At 41.2% G+C, this 24,485-nt stretch overlaps 1 protein-coding gene across 4 annotated transcripts in view; it reads left to right on the plus strand.

Moving 5' to 3' along the window:
* The window catches only part of LOC109426211 (uncharacterized), a 445,168-nt gene extending 424,793 nt beyond the window's left edge, over positions 1 to 20,375 (plus strand). For 2 of the 4 annotated variants that reach the window (XM_062860009.1, XM_062860008.1), the window contains 4 exons: positions 8,546 to 8,903; positions 8,957 to 9,520; positions 9,583 to 10,182; positions 10,311 to 20,375. In XM_062860009.1, the coding sequence (XP_062715993.1) occupies positions 8,546 to 8,903; positions 8,957 to 9,520; positions 9,583 to 10,182; positions 10,311 to 10,766 (1,978 nt within the window). In that variant the 3' untranslated portion in view covers positions 10,767 to 20,375. The remainder of the gene's footprint in view (positions 1 to 8,545; positions 8,904 to 8,956; positions 9,521 to 9,582; positions 10,183 to 10,310) is intronic. The other 2 variants (XM_062860011.1, XM_062860012.1) reach the window with 2 other exon arrangements.
* Positions 20,376 to 24,485: the final 4,110 nt, after the last annotated feature.

Here is a 24,485-nt window from a genome sequence, read left to right on the forward strand (position 1 = left end):
GTTCCCCCTAGTGAATCCTTCAGGAATTCCTCCAGAAGTTCCTCTAGAAACTCCTCAAGGAATTTTTCAAGGGATTTTTTCAGAAATAGAAGAATAATAGAACTAGAAATGGAAATATCCCAGAATTCCTCTAGAGATTCCCCCAGAAATTCATCCAGTCTCTCATTCAAACATTTCTCTAGAGGTTCCTCCAAGAATTCCTTCAAGTATTCCTCCAGCAATTCCCACAGGAATATCTTTAGGAATTTCTCCAGGCAATCCTCCAATATTTGAGCCAGAAATTTTTCTACAAACTCAAACAGGAATTTCTTCCGGAATTACCCCAGGAATTTCTTCAAGAATTATTCGAGGAATTTCTCCAGGAATCGCTCCTAGACATTCTTCAGGAATTATGTCAGCGATTTCTCCAGGAATTTCTTGAGGAAATCCTCTAGGGATTTCTTCAGAGATTCTTCAGGATTTTTTTTAGGAATTTCTTCAGGCATTTTCGTAAAAATACCTCCAGACCCAAGCAACACGACTTGTTTCTAAGCCAGTAACATCAACCTTAGTGCAATTTATTTACTGTCCGTATCACGGACAACAAAACACAATTGCTTCTTATCTGGAACCCAAAAAGCGCAGATTCTGAATTCTTATGCAACATAAACGAGGGGGAATGATAAAAAAAAAATGAAAGAAAACGTCCAGACTCGAACCATGGACACCAGGAGTGTTATCTACACACCTTCCTTACTATTTACACCAAGAGCTCTGTGAGAGAATCGCTGCTCAACGCATCATAAAAGCTACTGAAGTTGCTTGTGACTTTATTGCACCTTCATTGTCACAAGTTAGAGAACTGTCAAAATGAAAAGACGCTCAAGTTTTCTGTAACGCTCTTGGAACCTAATCTGAACAAACAAACCAGAGTTAGATGTTTCATGCATGTTACATTGCACTTTTAATGTGAGCTAACTGTATTGTCACTTGCGAGGAATATGTAAGCTCCGCCTCCCCGAATCGATGTCAAACACGTGGTTATTTGTGATTTCTATGAAACAAAGCCGCAACTTTACGAACTTCGAAGTTTAAATGCAACTCAATTGACAAGATGGAAGTTTCATGTGCTTCTAGTGCAACTCATTTAGATCAAAGCATAGAAAGCCACATTCTAGATGATGTTGCAGGTGTTGCTTGTGGATATTCCTCCAGGATTTGCTTCAAGGATTCCTCCAAGGATTCCCCCAGGGATTTCTCCAGGAGATTTTTCCAGCGATTTCTATAGGTGATCCTTCGAAGGTTCCTCCAGAAATTTGTACAAGGATTTTTAAAGAAAATCCTTCTGGAACTTCTCAAGGGTTTTTTTTTCAGAAATTTCTCCAGGAATTCCTCCCAGAATTTCTCTGAATATTTCTACAGGAATTCGTAAAGGAATTCCTCCAGGGATTGCTCCAAGAGTTCATTCAGGTATTCCTGCTCGGTCTCATCCAAGAATTGCTCAAGCGATTCTTCCAGGCATTACACCAGGAATGTTTTCAGAAATTTTTCCAGGCATTCCTCTAGGATTTTCTGTAGAGATTTTTTCAGGGATTCTTCCAGAAATTCCTTCAGGAGTATCTGCAAGAATTCCTCCAAGGATTCCTTCAGAAATTTCTCTAAGATTTCCTCTAGGAATTCCTCTAGAGTTTTTTCAGAAACTTTTCAAAGGATACTTTCCAAAATTTCTCCAGAAAATTCTCAGTTTCTCTTCAAAAAATCATTCTGGAGTTCCTTCAGAATTTTCAGAAATCCTTCAAACATCTTTTCCAGTGATGTACCCAAGAGTTTCTCCAGGGATTCCTGATTTTTTTTTAATTACAATCACAGCACAATCATGAGTCTCTCTCAATCATGGGTCAATTTACGAGATGAACCAGCCGAGGGCTGAAAATCTCGAGAATAAAGAAAAATAATAATAATAATAATAATAATATGGGTCAATTCCATTTGAATAGCATGGTGAACTGACTGACTCATAATTGTGACAGAGTGGCCCATAATTGTGCAATGACTGTACTTCAAGAGTTTCTGGAGGAATTCCTCCAGCGAATTGTATTAGAAGAAAATGATATCATATTTGTTCAGCAGTTCCATTGAAAGTTTACTCAGGAATTTCATGAGGAATTCTTGCAATAAGCGAGACAATAAGTCCTTTGTGGATTCTTTCAAGCAACGCACTTGCCACAAAAGAGCCACGTCAGATTGCGAACAAGCATCTTTTGTCTGTCAAACTTTAATGAATATCGGCAAAAGTGCGATTTTTTCCGTAAAATAAACTTAACGGATGAGATTTCGGTGAAACATTACCGAAGTCGGTGATTTTTTCTAAGTGTTTGGGAGCGTTGCCTTAATCAAATTCCTTGTACGATTTTTTGCAGGAAACCCTGAGGAAATTTCTCAAGGTATTCTTGGAGGTACCTTTAGAACAATTTCCGAATGAATCTCTGTAGGATTTTTGAAGATTTTTCTAGATGAATTACTGAAAACTATATTGACAATTTTTTTGAGAAGCCACTTAGTGTAATTCATGAAAATCTAAAGAAGTCATAAGAGATATTTTTAAAGGAATTTGTGCAGAAATTTCTGAAAGAATTTCTGAAGAAATCCATAGTATGGGGGTTCGACTGGAATTTGGTATCAAGTGAATTTCGGCTTCTCGATCTTGTATTTTGTGACGGCTACTTTTTTATCTTCGCCTATGTTTCGACCCGAGATAGGGCCATCTTCAGGGCCTAAACATTTTATTTTATTTTATCTTATTACAAATTACAAGTTTCAAATTATTTTACAGAATATAAAAAAAATCGGTAGCTAAAGGGTTAATTTCTATCCACAACGGGCATCGCATTAGCCACATCACTTTAACTTCTATGAGTTTTATAGCATTCTGAACTTACATCTTTTTTTGCCGGAATGTCTCAAACGCATCGATTCGACTTTTCAATCAACTGTTTTAGAAAATGGTCCTTGAGTTTTGGCACTGGTTAGTTACACCTGGTTTATGTATGACTCATTTATGAAATGTTTGAATAATATGGGTGTCAGAGAGAGAATCAGATGTGATCATTATAGTATTCTCACCAGGTAGTACACTGTAAGTGACTTGTAGACCTGAGAATTTCTCTGTTTGATAATTGTATGCCGTAATCCATTATTGTATAATTTGCTATAATAATTTCAACTTGTTATTTTAATGTAATGAATATTATCATTCAAAACCAAAATGTAGTAATAAAATAAAATAAATAAAAAAAATGTGCTTGACACAAAATCCATGATTGAGAAAATGAAATCAACTTGATACCAAATTCCAATCTAGAGGCGAATGCCGCATTGCGGTAAAACCTTTAAAAAAAAAATCCAATCGATCACCACCTCTCTCGTACTTCTTAGGATTTCTTGAAGGATTCTGTTAGGGACTTCTTCAGGAAGTGTAGAATTAGCAAACGTTAAAATACACGTAAATAAAAATTTAAAAAAAAATCTTCTTCAGGAGTTCTTTCTGATATTTCTTTTCATACTCCTTTGTAAATTATTTCAGGAATTCCTTTAAAATATCTTTTGAGACTTCTTTAGATTTTTCTAAATATTTCTTCAAAAATTATACAGAGATTCTTTCGTAAGTTCTTCCAAGGGTATCCACAAGAATACCATGGGAAATTCCATCAGTGATTCCTACAGAAGCCCGGGTCGAAACGTGGGGGAAAATAAAAAAAAAGTAGCTAATGCAAAATTCATGACTTAGAAGCCCAAATTCACTTGCTCTCAAGAAGTACTCTTGAATCAATCTCTAGCGTAAGATCTGACAAGATCTAAAAGAAATTTTTGAAGGAACCCTAGGAAGAATTTCCGATGAATTTGATGGAGCAATAACTGCTCGGAAAACCTTTGGTAGAAAAGTTTACTGAGGGTTTTTTTTTTCAGAAAAGTCTCAGAGGAATGTTTCAGAAATATTCTTGGATGATTTTCTGAAAATATTCCAAAAGCATTCGGTGGACGTATCTCTAGCGGAATTCTGGAGAGGAGTCTCCATAATTTTTCAGGAATTTATCCGAATGGTGCTTGAAGGTAATCTTTTGGCAATATATATGAAAATACCTCCGTCAATTTTCAAGGGAGTCTTCCAGTAGTTTCATGATAAATTTCTCTGAGAAATTCATCAGAAGTCTTTTCGGAAATAAAGTTAGGAATCTCATTTCTCATATTGATTTAAGGTGTCTTCAGAAACTTTATTTGCAATAACAAAGTCAATTTTTCTGCTCCAAATTCTTGCGAAATTCCTTCAATAATTTGTTAAAAAATTTCTCTAGGGATTGCTCCGGTAAATTATTTTTTTTTATTAAATTCTTTAAAAATAGTTTTAGAAATTGTACGACACTTCCTTCAGAAACTCCTCCTATTTTCTCTTGGAATATTTCCCGCTTATCTTTTAAGATATTCATATTTTTCCAGGAATTCCTCAGAAAGTTCCTGCAAGAATTTTTCCGACGACTCTGTCAACATCTTCAGAAATTCCTACGAACATTATTCTGGAAATCTCTTCCGCGTTTTATCCAGGAACATTGTGACGCTTTTTTATTATTTGTTTTTACTATCAACATGCTAACTTATGCCCTAATGATATTGGATCTACATAAAATCAATTTAAAATTATTCCTAAGTACTGCCCTTGACAGGTGAAAGTCGAAACCGTCAGCAACCCTATTAAAAAGTTTAAGAAAGCCACCAACGGACCCGTAAGCGGCATAGTTCGTGCGACGGACAGGAATTTCCAAAAACCGGTGGTTTCGTAGAGCTCTACTTTGCACATGCAGTTGGATATTGGTCAGCAAAACCGGGCAATCGATCCTTGATGTTAACACATCTGAGATGAACCGACCTCGGGCCACATTCCGACGAATCGCTTAAAAAATCATTGAAAAAATGATGTTTTGGTAACCTTGCATATGCCATTGTTTCTTTTGTACTGAATCACAACAATTGATATATGTATTTATTATTTTTCTCAAATCATTCTATTATAGTAAAAGTGTATAGAAATGTTGAATACACTCTTTTAACGACAACCGTCTTGAAATCCCGGTACATCAAAACTTCTGACGCACAAATCTTAAGAAGCAAGCTTCAAACAACAACGCATTTTATTATTCTGTTCTTGCTCACTTGTAATAAGCTATAAGAAGCTCAGGTGCGCCTTTTTTGGTTTACGAAAAGGTTTTTGACTTCAAAATCGTGAGTAGATGCCAACGTCGGCTATTGTGGCGGCCATATTGAGATTCTAACAAGTCTGTCCTTGACAACAATCATTCATCTCAAAATGTTTTCGTCTTAAAAAATTGATAACTCAAATAGGTTTACAGAGACAATATAAAAGTGTAGGGATGTTCAAAAATGAAAATTAGAAAAATCAAAAACCAAAATTTACTTTCGAGAAGTCCTATGGGCAAATGTTTGGGCAATGTTTGACGGAACCATGAAAGGAATTCCCAGAATAATCCCTCAAGAATTTCCTGAAAAAACCCTTCTTTTGTCACGTTTTTGCTTGTAAATTTCGTCAAATAATTTCTTTAAATATTTCTCGAGCAGGAAGAAATTATGTATTTTTTTTATTTTTTCAGTGTTTTGTGGATAATTCTCGAAGAAACTCTTTTATGCTAATTTTTAGAGCTTATCTGACATTTTATTCAGATTTGTTTGAAACATTTTAGAACAATTGCTTAACCCTTCATTTTATTATCCATCCAACATATATTTTAGGAATACGTCTGGCAACGTCCCAAGGAATTCCTGCGATGAATTCTTCAGCAAAACTTCCATAAATTAATTTAAGAAATCTTCAAGGTATTGTCGGAGAAATTTTGTAGAAGATTTAACGGAGAAATTAAAAAAAATGCCAGATAAATTTCAAAATGAAATCTGAAGAAGTTTTTCAGTAAATTTCTGAACAAATGCTGGAAGAGCAAGTCAGAGGATTTTCCAGAGAAATTGGAAAGATGAAATTCTAAAAAAATGATAGTTACTTCACGATTTACTCGGGTAATTTCTTCGGGAATTCCAAGTAAGACTTTCTGCAGAAATTGCCCGAGTAAATCATGAAGAAACTGCTATTTTTGAATTCCTAACTGGAATTCGCTTGGTGTTTTTGTATTCAAGTCTCTTTGGCAATCTATTTGGGAATTCTTTCGAAAATTGTATCAGTTCGTTTATAAAGTATTCCTATGCTTTTTATTTAAGAATTCAGGCATTTGGCAACGTTTTCAGGAATTATTCCGCGCATTTTTGAAGAATTACGTTGTAGATTCTTTTGAGAAATTCATATGCTATTGCAACGGAAGTGCGTGAACAATTTGCCGGATGAATCCCTTACATTTATGGAAATTTCGAATGAGTTCATTAGGAGTTGTTGGAGACATTCCCAAAGCAAAATCCGAAGGAGTTTCAAACGGTAGATTCAAATATTAGATGCAATGTTTTTCTTGGATATAGAGACTCTACAACACTAGGTCCGAGATGAACCTACCTCCGGAGGAAAATCTCGTTAATTTGAGAAAGTGGCAGAGGATTTCGTTAAGTAATCAACTTAGGCATTTTTTAATATTTTTTTATAAATTGCCGAAGCAGCTTACGCCAAATAAAGCTTAGAATTTCTAAATAAAAAGCAGCTGAATTTTCTTAGTAAGCTTCTGAATAAATTTTCAGAGAAAACTCTCTTAGAAAAATGTCGCAGAATGCCTTAAAATTGTAGAAGGAATCGGGTGTACCATTCATTAATTTCGTTGAAGAATTTATGGAAAATATTTCCAGGAAAGTTCCTAAGAGACTTTCCGGAGAAATTTCTAAAATCATTTCAGGAGCATTAGAAGTCCGTGCGGTGTCCCTCAAAGCCCCGCCTACAAATATATGATGGAGGAAGTCCTTGGCAAAGTAATTGAGATTAGAGCTCCCACTGCTGAAGCAACTCTCTAATGTGAAAACCGGGATAAGATGGATCATGGATTGATTCAGCTACCCGTGCCGGTGCTTTAGTTGTTATTGTTATTGCGTTCAACATGCAAATGGTACCTGAATGCGTTTCAAACGCGGTAATACAGTGTTACCAAATGCAATTTAGCAGCCAATGTCTATATCACCGCCAACCTAGGATTGAAATGCTCCCGCTGGCATCGGATTACTTGGTAGAAGATCTTTCCGCATTTGGTGTTCCCGCATTTGATAAGCGAGTCGTGGGAGTTTGGAGGACCCGATAGAAGCCAACTCGGCAAGAGGTGCGGAGAAGGGGAGTCTTATCGCCAAGACACCAAAATGCTCGGTGCATAGAGACTTTTGTGACCTTGTGACGAATGGGACTGAATGCCCAGGTACTTGTGGAAGACCTAACAGCCGACAACAGTGCAGGTCACACAACTGAAGCTGAATCACTGTGAGTGCCGCACAATAATGGCTGTGGCGGTAGACATTCTCGTTGTCAAGTATAGATTCCCTTGCTGACGAACCCATTTCGCATTCCCGTAGGAACTGGGTGGTGGATAAGGCTGAACTAGCGACGATCTGTACAACTGGTCGTTTTCCAGTTCAAGAGATAGTTTCCAGGACTTCGCAATGGCGGAGATTAACGGGATTTACTACTGTAGTTGCTTTGAACCACTTCCCAGAAAACCGATAGATCAGTTCTCATTCATGCTAGACTCGCTAACCAGCACACGTCCAGCATTTGACGGCTGCTTGACCAACGCTTGACTCTCCAAGAGGCTTGACTCTCCAAGAGGCTTGACTCTCCTCGATTCTATGGCCAGGCTGAACATGAATGTAGCGAATGTATATGGCAGAAGTACCTAGCATAAATAGTATGACCGGTGCAGATTACATCATCGATGTGACCTTTTGGAGTCCGTTTCTAAACATGCAATAACTTAGCTTCTTAGAATTGTAAAAATCTTGAGCATTTCAGCTTCCATGGCCAAGGATGGGAACACTCACTTGCAGAAAGTTACACTCACTTGTTGTTTTCTCAGCTCAGAAGCGTGCAATCAAAAAATGATGTATGGACGAGTTTTGCCTTGTGATTTTGTCTAAAAGTTTGCCGAATAGAGTAGGGGTCGCACACGCATACCGAAGTCGTGAAGGAGCTGCGAAGGCAACTCTCCACGAGGTGAATGCAAATTACACTCACCTCGTGGAGAGTCGCTTTCACAGCTCTGTCACGACTTTGATATGCGTGTGCGACTCCTACTCTTTTCGGCAAACTTTTAGACAAAATCACTAGGCAAAAGTCGTCCATACATCATTTCTTGATTGCACGCTTCTGAGCTGAGAAAACATCAAGTGAGTGTAACTCTCTGCAAGTGAGTGTTCCCATCCCTGTCCATGGCTCCACCCAACTTTCTTTTAGTCGCATGGGTCACCACCAGGTTTATTCCAGTTATTTTTTGGAATTTATAGTCGTCTTATTATTCATTTGTGCATTAAGAGCAACATGTTTTTATATTAGTCAAAATTATGTTCCTTTCTCACTTTACCCTTCCAGGAAAAAGATTCCCGTCAAGGACGTCACCTCGCTGGAGGAGCGCATCCGGCAACTGACGTGCGACATTGATGAGCCTATAGACGAAGGTGCCGACGGTGAACACGGCCACGACGGCGATCTCAACGAAATGGAACGACGAGACAGTCCAGCCGGAGAGGAGAACCCCCAACAACCGAAATACATTCCGGACAAGAGCTTCTCACCGAGTTCATCGGCTTCCAGTTCCTCCAGCGGTTCCAACGGGTCAACGTACAAAAAGATAACCGATCTCTTCCACCGGGATCGACGGCACGAGAAAATCCCGGAAGCAGACGAGAACCCGATTGTGATTATCCCGCAGGTTTGTCCATCGGAATCGGTAGGTTAGATTGTCCCGAAATAACTTAAATTGGCTTCTGGTTTTCTCTGCAGGACTGTCGCTGTCCGGCTGGCCCAGACATAGGAATGGGAGTCCAAATTCAGGGTGTTCACACGCAAATCCATCAGCCTCCTCAACAACGCCAGGCTGACTCGCGAAGGCAATTCCTGTCCACGCTGGCTCCCCTGACGGCATGCGTTGCTGGCCAACGCGATGATCTGTCCTACTACACGCTAGCCCAACCCGGCGATAGGAATTCGATGGGAAGTTCACAGTGCACCGAGTACAGCCTGGGGGATATTGATGCTGCTCTGCATGACGACGACGGCAAGAAGGTGGCACCGGATGTAATTGCCGGAACGCCTGGTCAGGAATCGGACGAATTGGCAGCATTTGTTCAGCAGGAAGGCGCTCGAACAGAACGACTGAAGAAACGGTACAGTGCGGAAACGTCAACTTCGGCGCCGGCCTCCGGTGCAGGGTCGGACGATGACGAGCACAACGACTACGGATTTAATTCGCGACCGACTGTGCGAGGCATTAAACCGAGATTCGGGTCGACGAATGAAATTCTTCAGCAGATGCAAGCTCAACTGGCGACACCGACGCCGCCTCAGGTATGTAGTGTCCTACTGGAATGTCCACGAATGTTAATATTAATTCGCTCCTTGTATTTCAGTCAAAGTCTCAAACCAGTGCCGCACCAACGCAGCCCGTTCAATCGAACACGCTTCCACGGCCTCACACGGCAAACAGTTTGCAACTGGCGGCGGCCAAACAGCAGATCACTACCCATCAGCATACCGCCTCATGGAGTTACTATCCCGTTGAAAGTGCCCAGACCAAGGCTGTGGCGGCAGTAGCTGCCGCAGCAACTGCCACTGGAACCAACATGGTAACGGCCGTAGATCCACATGGCAACTACTACCACATTCCAGCCCAAGCTCGTCACAGCTACCATGGACAGGAGGCCATCTATCAAAACTGTGCTCAACTGCCCGCGGGCAATATACAGGCAAACACAGTTCACGTTCAGTCGCAGCAAATTCACACGCAACATCACGCTGTACATACGGCTCATCACATACACCACGCCAATCAAGCGGCCTACGGAAAGTTTGCGAGGAGTCCGACGCGCAGACCGGAGTCTCCACCGCCACTGCGAAACTACCACCAAACGATGGTTCTAATACCGTACAACGCTGAAACGTACGAACGCTACACTGCACAGGAGCAGGAGAACTATCGCCGGCAGCACAATATTGTTGAGTATCAACAGGTGAGGTCTCTGAACCTGTGGTTTTAGTAGTGCTCCCATCCCCCATCATTCATTTTCATTCTATCACCTGCTTTCACGATCATTCAACAATACTTACCCCCGTCATCTAACAACCTCCTTCGTTTCAGGTTACCCAGCAAACCATTCGGGTTCCAGTAGGCTACCCACTGCCTGGCATGCAGCTGCACGTAGTCGCCGGCCGAGGAGCTTTGCCACCCCACTACTCCACCCTGCCGCGGTTGGGATCGAGCTCTAACACGTCCACGGTCGCCACCGCCACCTCCGGCGGCCCCATTCCCAACCCCGCCCAAGGTAAACCACCGGCCTATACGCAGTACCCCGTAGACAAGGGAGGCGTCAAGTTCACCGAGCGAGGAGCCCCGGAAGGAGCGGCCAGCGTCCAACCCAACGACGTCAACAGTTTACTGTCGCCCACTTCGCAAGGCCACGGTCCACCGACGGCAGCCTCCGTTGGGCCTCCGGCTTCCGCTGCCAGCGCTGTCGCTACTGCCCAGCAGCAACAGCAGCAGAGTACGGCAGCCGGTCCGGGGCAGGGGGCCGTATTCTACGCGATGAACGTTTGACACGGCGATTAGATAAATGTCACGATACGAATTGAGCCGAAGGGTGGTGCTGGTGGTGGGGTGGAGGACGATGAAGATACGGTGAGTGTGAACAGCAACCAGAGCTGGCGAGCTGCTGCTGCTGCAGTAGCGTTAAGTGGCCTGGAGTAGTGACGAAACGAGGGCGAGAACAACGATTCATGTATTTTTGAGGGAGGTGGCTTAGTGATGATAAAGTGGTAGAAAGCGAAAGCTGAGTGTGCGTGATTGAGGTTAGGAAATGCTCGAAAATTCTATCGCACGTGTAATATTTGTGTATTCAGTAGAGTTAGGATAAGATTGGCTAGATGACCGAAGATAATTTACCAAAAACGGTTAAGAATTTGGAGTTGGTTGTATATATACCGTTAGATACAGAGTGCAGAGGGCCGACTTACAAGTATTGATCAAGCGTTTCAATATTAAACTATCTCGGTTTGACTGATGCAATCATCATTCCGCTAAGAAGAAAAGCTCAACTACGATTGAATCAAATGGAGCGAATTTAATTGTTAACAAAACGTAAACAAAAATGTTTATTGAGGAACTGTTCTGATATTCTGTAGAAAAAGGCCTATTCCGCAACAGGAATGTAAAAGTTTTATGTTTGTTCTAGAACTCTGGAATCTAAATATGTTTTCTTAAATGGTGCTATTCGGGCTTATAATTTTAAAAGTTCTACAAAGAGCAGTTACGAGTAAAACCATTGACTGATACAGGATTAAGTTACAATAATTTCCATGAACATTAACTTCACAGCGTACAAATAGAAAGTCTCAAAATTTTAACGGCATGAATAAGCTATCAGGGGCCCCTGAAAATCTGGTCTGTAAACGAAGGGGCAGAAAAACCTTTTACCAAAATTCGTTTCTTGACGGAATAGAATTTCTCTAAAGACTTTTTTTAGAAATATTTGGAATAGTTCGAGGAGCAATCATAGATGATTCCCTGGATGAATTTTTGAGGAATTCCTAGGAAAACCTACGGAAAATACTTAAGGAAATGCATGAAGTAATCTCTCGGCTTATCCCCGACGAATTTCTAAAGAAATTCATTGAAAAACCCCGAAGAAATATGTTTGAAAATATTTGCAGGAATTCCTTAAGGAATCTTTGGGAGGAATTATTGTAGAAATTTGAGAATTCCAAGGAAATTCCTACGGCAATGTCTAGAGAAATTCTCAGTGGTAATCTGTGAAAAAAAAACTCATGTGTGTACATCCGGAGGATTTCTGTCAAACCCCCTAATAAAAGTCCTGGATAAATCCCTATGTTAGAATATTTACACCTCCAGAAACACATTCGACAGCAGCTTTCACTTCTTATATTGCAATATATTATGTATGTATATGATATTCGTATAGAATTTCGTCGATTACGATAAGGAACATTAGCGGTGATATTAAGTATACATCCTTGCCTCACTTCAGCAACGACCCGGATGGGTTCGGACAAGACACCGTTGTGCAATACTCTGCACGAAAAAGCCCTGTACTGTGCTTCAATGAGGCCGATGATTTTCTCAGGGACACTCTTGCGTCTGAGGGCTTCCCACATGTTTTCGTAATTGAGACGGTCGAAAGCTTTTTCGTTATCAATGAACACCAGGTAAAGAGACTCTTGGAATTTATTGACTTGCCCCAAGATGATACGGAGCATAAGAATATGGTCCACATATGATCGTCCGGTACGGAATCCTGCTTGCTGCCGTCGGAAAGTTGCGTCAATCTTCTCCTGGATCCGGTTGAGGAACACTTTGCAGAGAACTTTGAAAACGCTGCACAGCAACATAATACCTCACGAACTATTGCAAACAGTCAAGTCATCCTTTTTGGGCACTTTTACTAGGATGCCTTGCATCCAGTTGACCGAAAATGTCGCGGTTTCCTATATATTGTAGAATAGTTGATGCAGCAGTTGTGCAGATACTACGGGGTCACCTTTAAGCATCTCGGCTGATATGCGATCGTCCCCTGGGGCCCTGTTCGATTTCATGCTACGGATGGCGGTTTCTATTTCCTGAAATGCTTGAGCTTCGGCGTTGAAACGGGTAATGCGTCGAACCCTTGGCGGATCATGCTGAGGTGTTGATAGCGTGGCCCACATTTGAAAACGTTTCAAAAGTGCACCAACCAGCGTTTCAGATAGGCAGCCGGGTCGGTCAATAGCTGTTCAGATGTGTCTTTTAGGGGTATTGTAGCAAGTCCTACCAAGGCGATGACGTGATACATCGTAGAGAAGTCGGGTGGCGCCGGTGTTTGCGGCTTTCTCACCTTCATCGTCTAGGGAGTTCGCCCACGCTCTTTTGTACCGCCTACATGAACGCTTCACTTCCTTCTCGAGAGCCGAATAGTGCTGACGGGCTACGGCTTTGGCTCCTCGTGTTTTCGCTCGCTCTATTGCGGCTTTGACATTCCTTCGCTCCTCTATCTTCCTCCAGGTGTAATCTGTGATGCACTGCTTTCTCTGGGTGCGTAGCTCTCTCAAATTATTCTCGCCGGTAGCGATCAAGACGTTCTTGATGGCGCTCCATTGATCGTCGACGCTCCCACCTTCCGGAATATCCTCCGCGTGGTTCTCTAGCTCCTCAACGAAGGACCTTTTCACCGCAGCGTTTTCCAGTCGGCGTGTGTTGAACCGGCGCCCGGTTTTCTCCTCCTGTCGATGGATCCTCGCAATGCGCAGCAGGATCTCGCCGAGTAGGAGACGATGGTCGGACGCAAGGTCGGACGCAATGTCTATGTTTGTTCCGCACATCAAGGAGGCTCCGTCTTCATTTTCGGTTGACGAGATGTGGTTGGTTTGATTTTCCATGACGTCATCACGGGAAACCCATGTCACTTTATGCACTGGTCGATGAGGAAAGAGCGATCCCCCAATCACCATGTCATTGTTGCCACAAAACTGTGCAAACAGCTCTACGTTTTCGCTCATTTCTCCTAGACCAAGGCGTCCCATGACGTGCTAATAGTACGAGTTGTCGGAACCAACCTTCGAGTTGAAGTCGCCCATGACGACCTTGATATCACCTTTCAGAATCTTGTCCAGGACAGCATTCATTTGACTGTAAAAGTTCTCTAAACAGGCGATGATCAATCAATGCTTCGACATGCGTATCAGCAGCCAAGTATCTATACGCCCAAACTAGATCACTTTTGCGTGAAGGCTTTTACGGTATCGTAAACAACTATGCGTAAAAGAGACACAGTGTAATTTCCAGGTTGGTACGCATGTTAGTTCCCATAAAGAGGCGAAGTGAACATCGCGGATGTGATCATTGACAATGCATTTTTAGCATTTCAGAAGATAAGAGGACTAACCTTAACGTCTAGAGCCTCATCAATTTCTCCGTTTCATCTTTTACAAAAGGCCAAAAACTCTGCCTTCAGCCTGATCACCGAGAGACATAGACGAGTACATAGTTGTTGCGTGACTCAAAGACCAGAACAGCTTTCTTCAGCATCTCGGCGTAACCTTGCCGCAATGATCGTTTTTGATGTTGGTTTGCAGTATGTACCTCGGGTAGAAACTCTTGAACGGCATTTTAAATGCACCGTCCTTTCTTGTCCTTTTCGCAGACCGAATGCAGTTGCCGGCAGTCCAGTATCTGGACAAGAGGTAGAGAAGCCTTACATGATCGCGTCGCAGGTCAAAGATTCATTGGTGATCTTCCCCGAGATCTCGACCTGGTGGATTGGAAGGTAGACGTGATAGTCCAGCGTAAGCAGCTCATAGATCTTAATCTCGTTAGCCTGTTTTCGGTCACGTACTGTGACTCAAACCGTAGCTGTGTATCGACCATGTCAATGTCAGTAGAGATAACGGAAGAAAACCGCTTAGTCATATTGTTGCCCATCTGAGCGGTGATTCAACGATTGCCTTTGGGTAGGAAGAAAACAACAAACCGGCCTGCCAAAGTCGTGAGGGTAAGTCTTGAAGCGGGGGACCGTTAAAAGAAGTGAATAATTATTACTGGCTTCCATTGTAAGAACATCAGATTGACGGGTGACTAAGGCGTTCGTATTGTTAGCATTTTGTTGGTCCTGTGCACCCCATGCCAACAGCGGTCCGGCTAACCCTACCTATCACTTTTCACTGATGGCTAGGTGGCTACTTCTTTGTAGCACCGCCATCCTGAATGCCGTTTGCGAGGGAACTCTGTGCATCCCATGCCAACAGCAAGGCCCAAAAGTCCATTTGCAGACCAAGTCAGCGTGCGGCATTGACCCAGTCGACTTCGTTATCCAGTACTATAATTTTGGACTGGAGTTTTGAAGGCCATTACCTGTGTTTCGTTGCGTTTACCTTGAGTTCTCACGAGTGGATGTAGGATGACGCTAACATATGCGTTTGCGGATTACTCCTCCGACGTAGATTATCGCCGAGTCATCGGCAAAGAGCGGCAGGGTACTTCAGTAATGCTGGAGTTTCGAGCGTATTCATAGTATCTAGTATCGGGCCAAGCATTCTGCCTTGCGGTACTCTGGCAATGATTGTACGCTGACCTGTGATGTATGTTACGCAGTTCTGTTGCTTGGTTCAAATCATTATACCAAATGTTGTTGAACACCTTCTGGATGTCAAGTAACGTCTTGACAGTGGTTTTGAAGATCACTTTGGATCATTTTACCAGCTTAGTCACGTTCTGTGTAGCTAATGAAGCGTAGAGTGACCCAGTCTGAAGTCCAACTGAACATCGAGAAGAATGTTGTTCTCTTCGGAGTATGATTAAGTACCTAGACCCCTAGAGTTGGCGCCTCTTTATATATCTTCCAGGTGGTTGAAGAATGCCAAATTGCCAAGCAACGGTTGAAAACGTTGACCAAGAGGAAAGGAGCTTTTGGATCAAATGTTTGTTCAAGACGATGTTGAACATAAGTATCATCATATCCTGGGGCCTTCATATTTCACTGTTCAGTTTGGCCGATGTTACGCACCGACGTTTTGAAAAGTCTATAGGAGAGAGATGGTTGACGCTTCCTGTCACCGACGCTTCCAACGATCTGACAATGTCTCTATCCAAGTTATACGGAGCTGAATATTGCTTGAATTGCTTACATGTTACTACTATTGTTAGCATGATCCATGATTTCGCCTCTTCGATGGTGTCAATTAGGTACCATTTGGCTACATTGTATATCAGGGTGCAGAACAGCATACTGCCCGGCTTGGAGATCGTTAGCTATCGCTTCGACATTCTGATTATCTCTGGATGAAGTGTCGAGTATTCAGGACTTCAGCTTCTGAAGTTCGTTCTTCAGATGGGCCGCTGTTTCATTCAACTGCTTGCGCTGCCTCGGGCAATATGCTGTGATTATTTAGACGGGTACTTCATTTGAAAATGTCTCGATGAATGTCAATTTGTGGTCTGGTTAAGCACAGAACTCCTACTGTTTTCGTATGGCCATTGTTATGCCATTTTGGTTAATCTTCGTTACGGCCCAGTTCGAGCCATGTTGATTCCACCTGAATCCTGAGGGGCCGGATCCTATGGTTACTTCTGTAGCTTGAAACACTGTGTGTCCGTCAATACGTGCTCGATGGCATGGGTGAAACACTGGAACTGGCAGCCTCCTTGAGTTCGCAATCCGCGATCCCATGTCCAGGGAGCAATAGTTACAGTATGGATTCCTATGGTAGTTGCGTGTACCGTGACTCTAGTAGAGGAACCTCAGACACTTTGTAGTGCTTCTGTTTAACAAAACGGATCGATTTCAGGGCACCAAGGGTAGTGCTGCCTTTTGCAAAATGTATCAGGTACAAGATGTCATTGTTTTTCACCGTACGGTTCCGTCAGTTGACGGGGAAGACCTCCAACGCAGCGGTTGCTGGTCGTAGCAATTCTTGAGTCCGACAAGGATGACGCCTGAGTCTATTTACGAAGACCCTGACTGGTTTCTCCGACGTCACTTCATGGGTGTAGTACTTGGGGTCGGCCATGATCTGGTACGCCTTCGACTTTGTTGTAATCCTTGTCGGATGCGATTATGGGCCCATGCCAGGGAGACATGGCGTCTACTATAGAGATGCTGTTTCACAACCATGGTGCTCAACAGTAACGTATCCGTTCCCAGAAGCCTTCCGCGGGTTAGTCGTTGTTTTTTCTACTGTCTAGCCTGCGTTATGAAATGAACAGATAGCGCCACCGTAGCCTTGTGCGTTTGACGTAACTCGAGTGCTGTCACTGTGTTATAATCCACATAAGGTGGCGCTCTTGTTTTGATGCTGTGAGTAGCGGAAAAGTTGGCTTCAGTGATTGATTCAGTCTCTTTGCTGTCACTTTTGCACAAACTATTGCTTATCCAGAAAAATCATCCAATCTGGCTGAGTGAAGAAGAGCTGCTCCGCAAACGTCAAAGTGCTGCACACTTCAAAAAGTATGCAACATAACCTTGGCGTTCAGCTACATATAAAAGTGCTGAAGCTTCGCCTAATATAACTTAAAAATAAGATACATATTATGGCTGCAATTGTGATTACATAAACCAATAATGCAACAATTTCCATTAGGTATTTTTGAATTTTATAGCAACCAAGTGAGTGAGTGCTTTTTAGCGTGTACCAAGCGCTTTTGACGTTTGCGGAATGGCTGCGGCGGTTGAAACCACCGCAACCCCGTTGGATTTTTCTATTTTTCCGCAATACCTCGATTTCGATGTGACCGTCGGCTGTCATCGTTGCATACACTCAGGCAAATAAACCTAAGATCATAAGGTCTAACTTATGAAATAGCCTTTAAACAATTCATAACGACTAGATTGAATTTCATAAGGTCGGTTTATGACGCAGAATCGACTCACTGTTTGGCTTTTATACACATTTAGCAAGACAATATTCTCAAGCGTCGATAGCCACGTGGGTTGAGCACGAGCTCAGTAATCTTGACGTTCATGGATCGATTCCAGTCTGCACCATTTTACGATTTTTCTGCTCTTTTCATAAGTTTATCTTATGTAATTAGGTCATATAATAAGCATGTTCAATTTTCGTAAGGTATTCTTATGGCATCCATACTTTACAGTTATGGCTAAATTTCATAAGGTATTTTGATGAATTTCGGTAGTTTACTTCGCTGAGTGTAAAACAAAGAGAGTACACGTGTCACTCTGTCACTTTTAACACATTTGACTGTAAACACGGATTGGAAGTGTGAAGGTAAAAAACGGACGATGTTGGGACTGTTTGTGGCACGAACGTGTCAAACCGTCGTGTTCGATAAAGGGATAGCCACATAATGCCTAGTTCTATTCGAGTTTGAAATCTGTTGAGCTAAGAAAGTTCTGTCACTTTGATATTCTCGAGATATTTAATTGTGAACTTCCCGCATCCCGCGCTTATTGCCAGCATGGAACTGATGTCATTCATCTACACTGAAAGCAAACTGATATTTCAAATTAGGAAATGTTTATTCCAACAAATGATATAAAATGTATACTTATTTTTGTGTGATTGTTTTCGGCTCAACCAAGGATCATTTGAAGACTGAATTGCGCCATATATCATTAAAAAGTGTATTGAAACTACAGTTATTACTTCATCTTTCCTTCTCACCACGTTTACAGCGTTTATTTGTAAAATAATCCTGTTTCAAAAGATCGGTTTTACTATATCTAAATTCACATATATCGATGACTCAATCAGTAAACTTCAAGCAAGAAAGACACCTAAAGCAGCCAGCAGAATAAAAACAATAATTAAATACACCAAATATAAAATTGAGGCAAGTTTTAGATAGTTTGACAGCAAATAAGAGCATTAAGCAACAAACCAAACATCACGTAAGCCAATAAGTAACAAACACTAACCACAACAAGTGAATTGAAGATCACCATACGACGACATTTACTGTAAAGAAGTGAACAATAATTGAGCAAATATGTAGAACTAACTGGTAATCATAGTCCTCTCCGTTAGTGATCTCCCTCATGGAAAGTTACGGGAAAACCTGTTGTACATATTGCACTCGAGTCAACCGAACTTCATACAGACACATACCGAAGATATTATAAAGACAAAACTAACGATTTATCATAAATATAGCCCACGTAGTGTATAGGTCCAAATGCATAAAGAAAAAGTTGAAAGAAAACAAGTTTGAACATTCACCCTCACACAACCACACATCCATGGAAGAAACATAACCAGACACAGTAAAAAACAACTTGGAAAGCTCAAGGGCGCACCCGTTTTGATGCATCAATTGTAACTAGCTAAAAGAACAACAAAATTCGATTGTAAGTCACACACACGTGTTTAAGGTTTGATACAAAAGTTTGGCCTCAAAAATAAAATGTAAACTCACACAAATTCTCTGAGCATGAACAGTGTTGCAATCACTTGCTCTCACAGACACCCAAATACACAATATACTACTTAGTGCCAAAGGAAGAATGGATCAACAAACCGAGCTCATCGCAAGCATCATCTCAGTGTTTTTATTTTAACTTCTTATTTTAGGATACTGTGAAAAACCAAAATTGTTAACCAAAGATTGATTTTGTTGGCAACACTGCCTCCGATTGACTGTTTTAGTCGATAGTTATCAAAGAATCACACAAGTCTTCTCATTTTGTTTTACTTCTATAAAGCTGTGTGTTAGGTTCCTAGTTTAGGTCGTTCGTTTGCGTTGCACCATTCATCAGAGCAAGAAAGGGAATTAAATAGCTCTTAAGGCAATTTGTACATCGCACAATAGACACACGAAGATGCAGACACATACACACACGTACGTTTGTTGGATTTTTGGAACATACATACACTTGCAATGCGAGCTAGCCGTTAGGTTTATTATACATACCCTCACTAACACATAAACTAGAAACAACAGTGGCAACAAACAGCAAACACTGACTATTGCTAGAACAAAAGCAGTGTGTATTTAAAACTAGAAAAAAGTGAAAAGAAACATTGCATTTCAAAGCAACTGAAAGTATATTACTTAGGGGTAACAACACGGCATTGCAAACAGCAAAGTGCACCCAAACTGAACATAAGTTAGATAACAACTATTGAGAAACACATACATAAAAGAAAAAAAAAAACTCACGTACTTTAAAAGTAGCAACAGGTGAAAACAAGAGTGAAAGCATTGCTAGAGAATCTCAGAAAGTCAACAACTCAAAAGAAAACTTCAAAATTTATCTCTCTAACAAGCGAATACCAAAGTATTTATCGGAATCTCAACATCATTTAGGCGGATTAGGAACTTTAAAGAACGATAACAGAAGCTAGTGAAAATTGCGTCAAATTTGATCGTTATTTTGGTCCCGTTGACTACAAGTGGACACTTGTGAGTAGGTGTAAGGTTGAATTTACGATCTTTATAAAAGACATCCAAAATGCAAGCAGAAATGTGTAACTTGAACCTAAAAGAAATCGAACTTTGCAAAGATTGATCTATAACACAAAGAAAAGAATGTTGTTTATCTCACTTACTAAAAAGTATAATTGATTAAAAACAGAAATGCAAGCAAAAAAAAATAAACAAGAAACATAGCCAGAAAGAACACTGAAACCTACAAGTACAGTTTAGTGATGGATAGAATATTAAACTGAGGAAAAAATTGAAATAAATTATTGTTTTTAATAAAAAGTGCTGTCCTTTTCCCGACAAAACAATATCACAAGTCATATTCCAACATTCGCGATTCCGATAATTCAACAACAATTGATGATGACGACTCTGTCGAAACCCCGCCGATCACGGACTGTTGTTACACATGTGTCTCTCGTTAAGGAAATACCGGTCAAGGTCAACTGGTATCCCAAAACATATGAGATCCACCACCACGGTCGATCGCCATCACCGCGCCACGGCGCGGCGCGGGAAGGTGAGCCGCTTGGACGGCAGCGTCATCATTGCTGGGTGGGTACCTACTGTTCGCCATCCGTGATCATTAACCTCACACGGTGACAGCCAAATCAAACACCCACTTCCCGCACAAGGTAGGTATTGCCAGGTTGAGGCGTCTGGTTTAACGGCTGCGATCTGTTTACATTTGTCACTGATCATCATCATCATGATGCGAATCTTAAGGGAAGAGAGGTGGTAATGTCGTCATGGTTCGATGGATGAGTAAGAGATAATTCGTGTATTGGGCAAATGTTTATCTTTGTGGAATTATCGGTACTACATCTGACGGAACACCACCTTGTTCATGAGAAGACTGAAAATTTCAATCTTTTATTTGAATATAGGTATTTCATATTCCGTTTGTTGGGTAAATGAGTAAGTCGTCTAGCGCATGGCTGCTAAAAGAATAAGTCAATTTACTTGGCGCTCTTCTGTGAAATAATCATAATTAAATAAGTTTGTATATTAAATTAAGGTGATTAGTCATTTGAATCTTCATCAACTTGCGATAGGAAGCTCGTTACGTAGCACTGTAGATCTTTCAATTTCATCGGGAGCACCCGCAGATTTGCCGATATAGGACAGAGTTGATGAAAGCTGCCCAAAACACTACGGCAAGACCATCATAGAAAATTTCGATCGAAAATTGGAAAGTTCAGCGGCCAACAGCTGACGATCGAGAACGAGTTTTATTTCGCCATCTCTAAGAACATGGTTATACCTAGCACCTTCTTCCAGCTCAGCCTCTCTTATCGTTATCGTTACACCTAGAGATCACCATAGAAGACGGAACCCTTAACCGAGCACGTCCTGATTGACTGACGGCACTTCTCCGACATGTTCGAAATCGGGACCTATCGCGACGCAAACGTCGACTCTGATCACTATCTTCATAACATACGGTGCCGATGACCGTCTCTCAGAACCTTGAGGCTGTGTAGCCGGACGAGAGTGCGCTCAATAAACCCTTTCGCGAGGACTGTTGTTGGAGTACGATAAAAGCAGCAATCGGAAACGCAACTGAGACCAACGAGACCAACGTTGGGTATGTGGAACGGAGTGAGGGTGGTTATGCTGCAGCACGGGATGTAGAACGTAGAACATTATAAAAGAACGCGGAAACAGCAAACCCGCGTCTTCTTTTTTTTCCTCAACCACTTTACAGCTCCTTTGACCATTAGGGCATTGCATGCGCGATTCCAATGGACTACCTGCATCGGTTTCCGACACTTTCCACCGCGAGAGACGCTTTAAGTATAGTTTCGCTCTATTGGAAACTAATGGAAGCTATTGGATGTTCCTACAAATTCCAACAGATGGCGGCTCTATAGCGTAAACTTTGCACTTTTCACAGCGCCTGAATGCATTCTATTGTAATTCCACTATACCGAACTGGTTGCCTTTGCGCTGCTGTCACTTTTCTACTGCATCCATGGTAGTATGATGAGCACGAGGAATGTGATGTGGATCTTGTTCCATTTCCAGTCCAATTGGGGGTCCATTTCGAGTTGCCGTTCGCACGATGTCCAAGTGTCCTGGTCCGTTTGAGCCATGGGCTCAGAAGAGCCAGTTGTTCTCAGAAGGAAGAGCAACGAAAGAGCCGAGGCTGCTTATAAAGCAAACGTGTGACCACTTGCGCCACGGGCACCAGCAATTCTACAAAATTGGCGTTCGAGAAAAAAGACATTTTCAAACGGTAACGATACTTAACGACCCATTCGGTATATCATTTAAACTCCAAGAATGATAACCGCTATCATCAAAATGATTCGCTGTATGGTTAATTTATAATCCACTTTATTCTACTATGAATAACCTGAAAATGATAACCTGTATGATTTTGTATGATACCGTTTTATTCGGGTGGAAACCACTATGTGCAGCATGTACCCAGTGGTGTCATCAAGGTGACTCCAAGTTACTCACTGAGTAAGCAGCTCATGAGATAAATTAAAAAAGTTTCAACTCCCTGTATGAGCGCCCTGCAAATCTAAGAAAATATACGACAAAATAGCGCTCTGATTCATTTGTTTCTGCGCTCCCATTTAAAGCCGTGTAGAAAAGCTGCTTTGTGATTTTGGATGAGCAGAAGAGCCTCTTTGCTCATGGTATATTTTACGACATTATTTGCGCTCTCATCAATATAAAATGGTGACCTGTTTCATTAAAAAAAAAAAAAAATTGTGCTTCTCCAAATTATTAGTAAAATCACCTTTATCATACTGGGAAATGTGTATACCATCCTCTTGAATATAATTAAAACGCTTATATAACTTATTGAATATTTCTGCGCTCTCGCTAACATAGATTTCATGTGAATTTTAAATATTATGTGCTTCCATATGTTTTGAAAATTTCCCTTTCTTAATATGAAAAAATCTCTTTGATTTTATTTTGCGCCCTCATATGTGAGTCCCTTTTTTTGTTGAAAAAACTCTTTCATATTGAGACTTCCTTCTAGGATATCTTAAAAAACAATTCAATTTAAATCAATATTTGAGGGATTGTTTTAAGAAATTGTCATGGAATTCCTTCATAAATTAAATCATGATCGCCCTACAAATTCAACAAGAAAATCCTTAACAGGCTCTTGTGAAAATATATTAAAAATTTATTACGACATTTTCTTCAATGATTCTTTTAATTTCAGGAATCAATTTATGTGTTTTACCAGCAATTCCTCTAAAGGTCTCCGCTGAAAATTCAATTCGGCCGGTGAAAAGATTCCGCGTGTGATACCGAAGAGGATCAGTGAGGTGTGCTCTTTAACTGTGATAATGTACGGCGACTTAGTGGAGATGAACGTGAACACTTGTAGTGTGTCAATTTGTGCATTAAACTGTTCAGAATTTGGAAGAATCGTCTTCGTTTGAAGATGTGTGTTTCGGATTTCGGATCTCGGAGACGGGTCCAGAAGAGATCGATTTCAAGCAGATTAGTGGACTACGCAGAACTTGGTGAGATCTTTCTGATTACACTCTTTATACTTCATATTGTTATATAACTACTTGTAAGTTGAAAATACGCTATTTTCAACATCCTCTCATCTATTGGAAGCTGCTTCAGTTCTGGGCTCTTTCTAAGTTGATGAAAGGATTTATAAATGCTTGCAAGGACTTGGCCAGGTGTGTGGAGCTGAGTGGGTCTATGACATTGTAGGTAGTAGCGACATCAGCAATGTCAATGGATATATTCAACTTTGCAACTCCATCCAAGATTTGTGCAAGTATTCATGCTATGCTATGCTATGCTATGCTATGCTTTACCAGCAATTCCTCTAAAATTTCTCAAAAAAACATTTTTGGAAAATTTACAATGGATTGCTTTAGAAATACCTGCATAAAATTCTCCAGAGCTCCTTTCTAATTCATTCAGATATTTTTTTGAAAAATTCCTCCAGAAACTTATCTAAGGATTATGCAGAAAAATGAGCATGTGGTTTATTGGTTCCATCAGAATTGTCCCATCAATTTTTTTAGAAGTTCTTATACTGATTTCTTTTTATAGTTCTTCTAAAACATCTTCAATTGATTGCTTAAGAAATCCCTTTGAACTTTCTTTTGAATTTCCTTTTGATGATCCTCGTGATTTTTTTCAACGAATTCCTATAGGAAAGCGTTTTTGGGTTTCCGTAGAAGATCCACCATACATTCTTCCACAAATCTGTACAAGATTTTGTTCAGGACATTATCCACGGATTTCATTGCGCCACGTTTGTCGTTACACCTGGAGATTACCAGAATAGACGGAATCTCAAATCGACCACGTTCTGATTGACGGACGGTACTTCTCCGACATTATCGACGTCAGGACCTATCGTGGCGCCAACATCGACTCCGACCACTATCT

Source organism: Aedes albopictus, chromosome 3 (genome assembly GCF_035046485.1).
Source record: "Aedes albopictus strain Foshan chromosome 3, AalbF5, whole genome shotgun sequence".
NCBI classification, from domain to species: domain Eukaryota; kingdom Metazoa; phylum Arthropoda; class Insecta; order Diptera; family Culicidae; genus Aedes; species Aedes albopictus.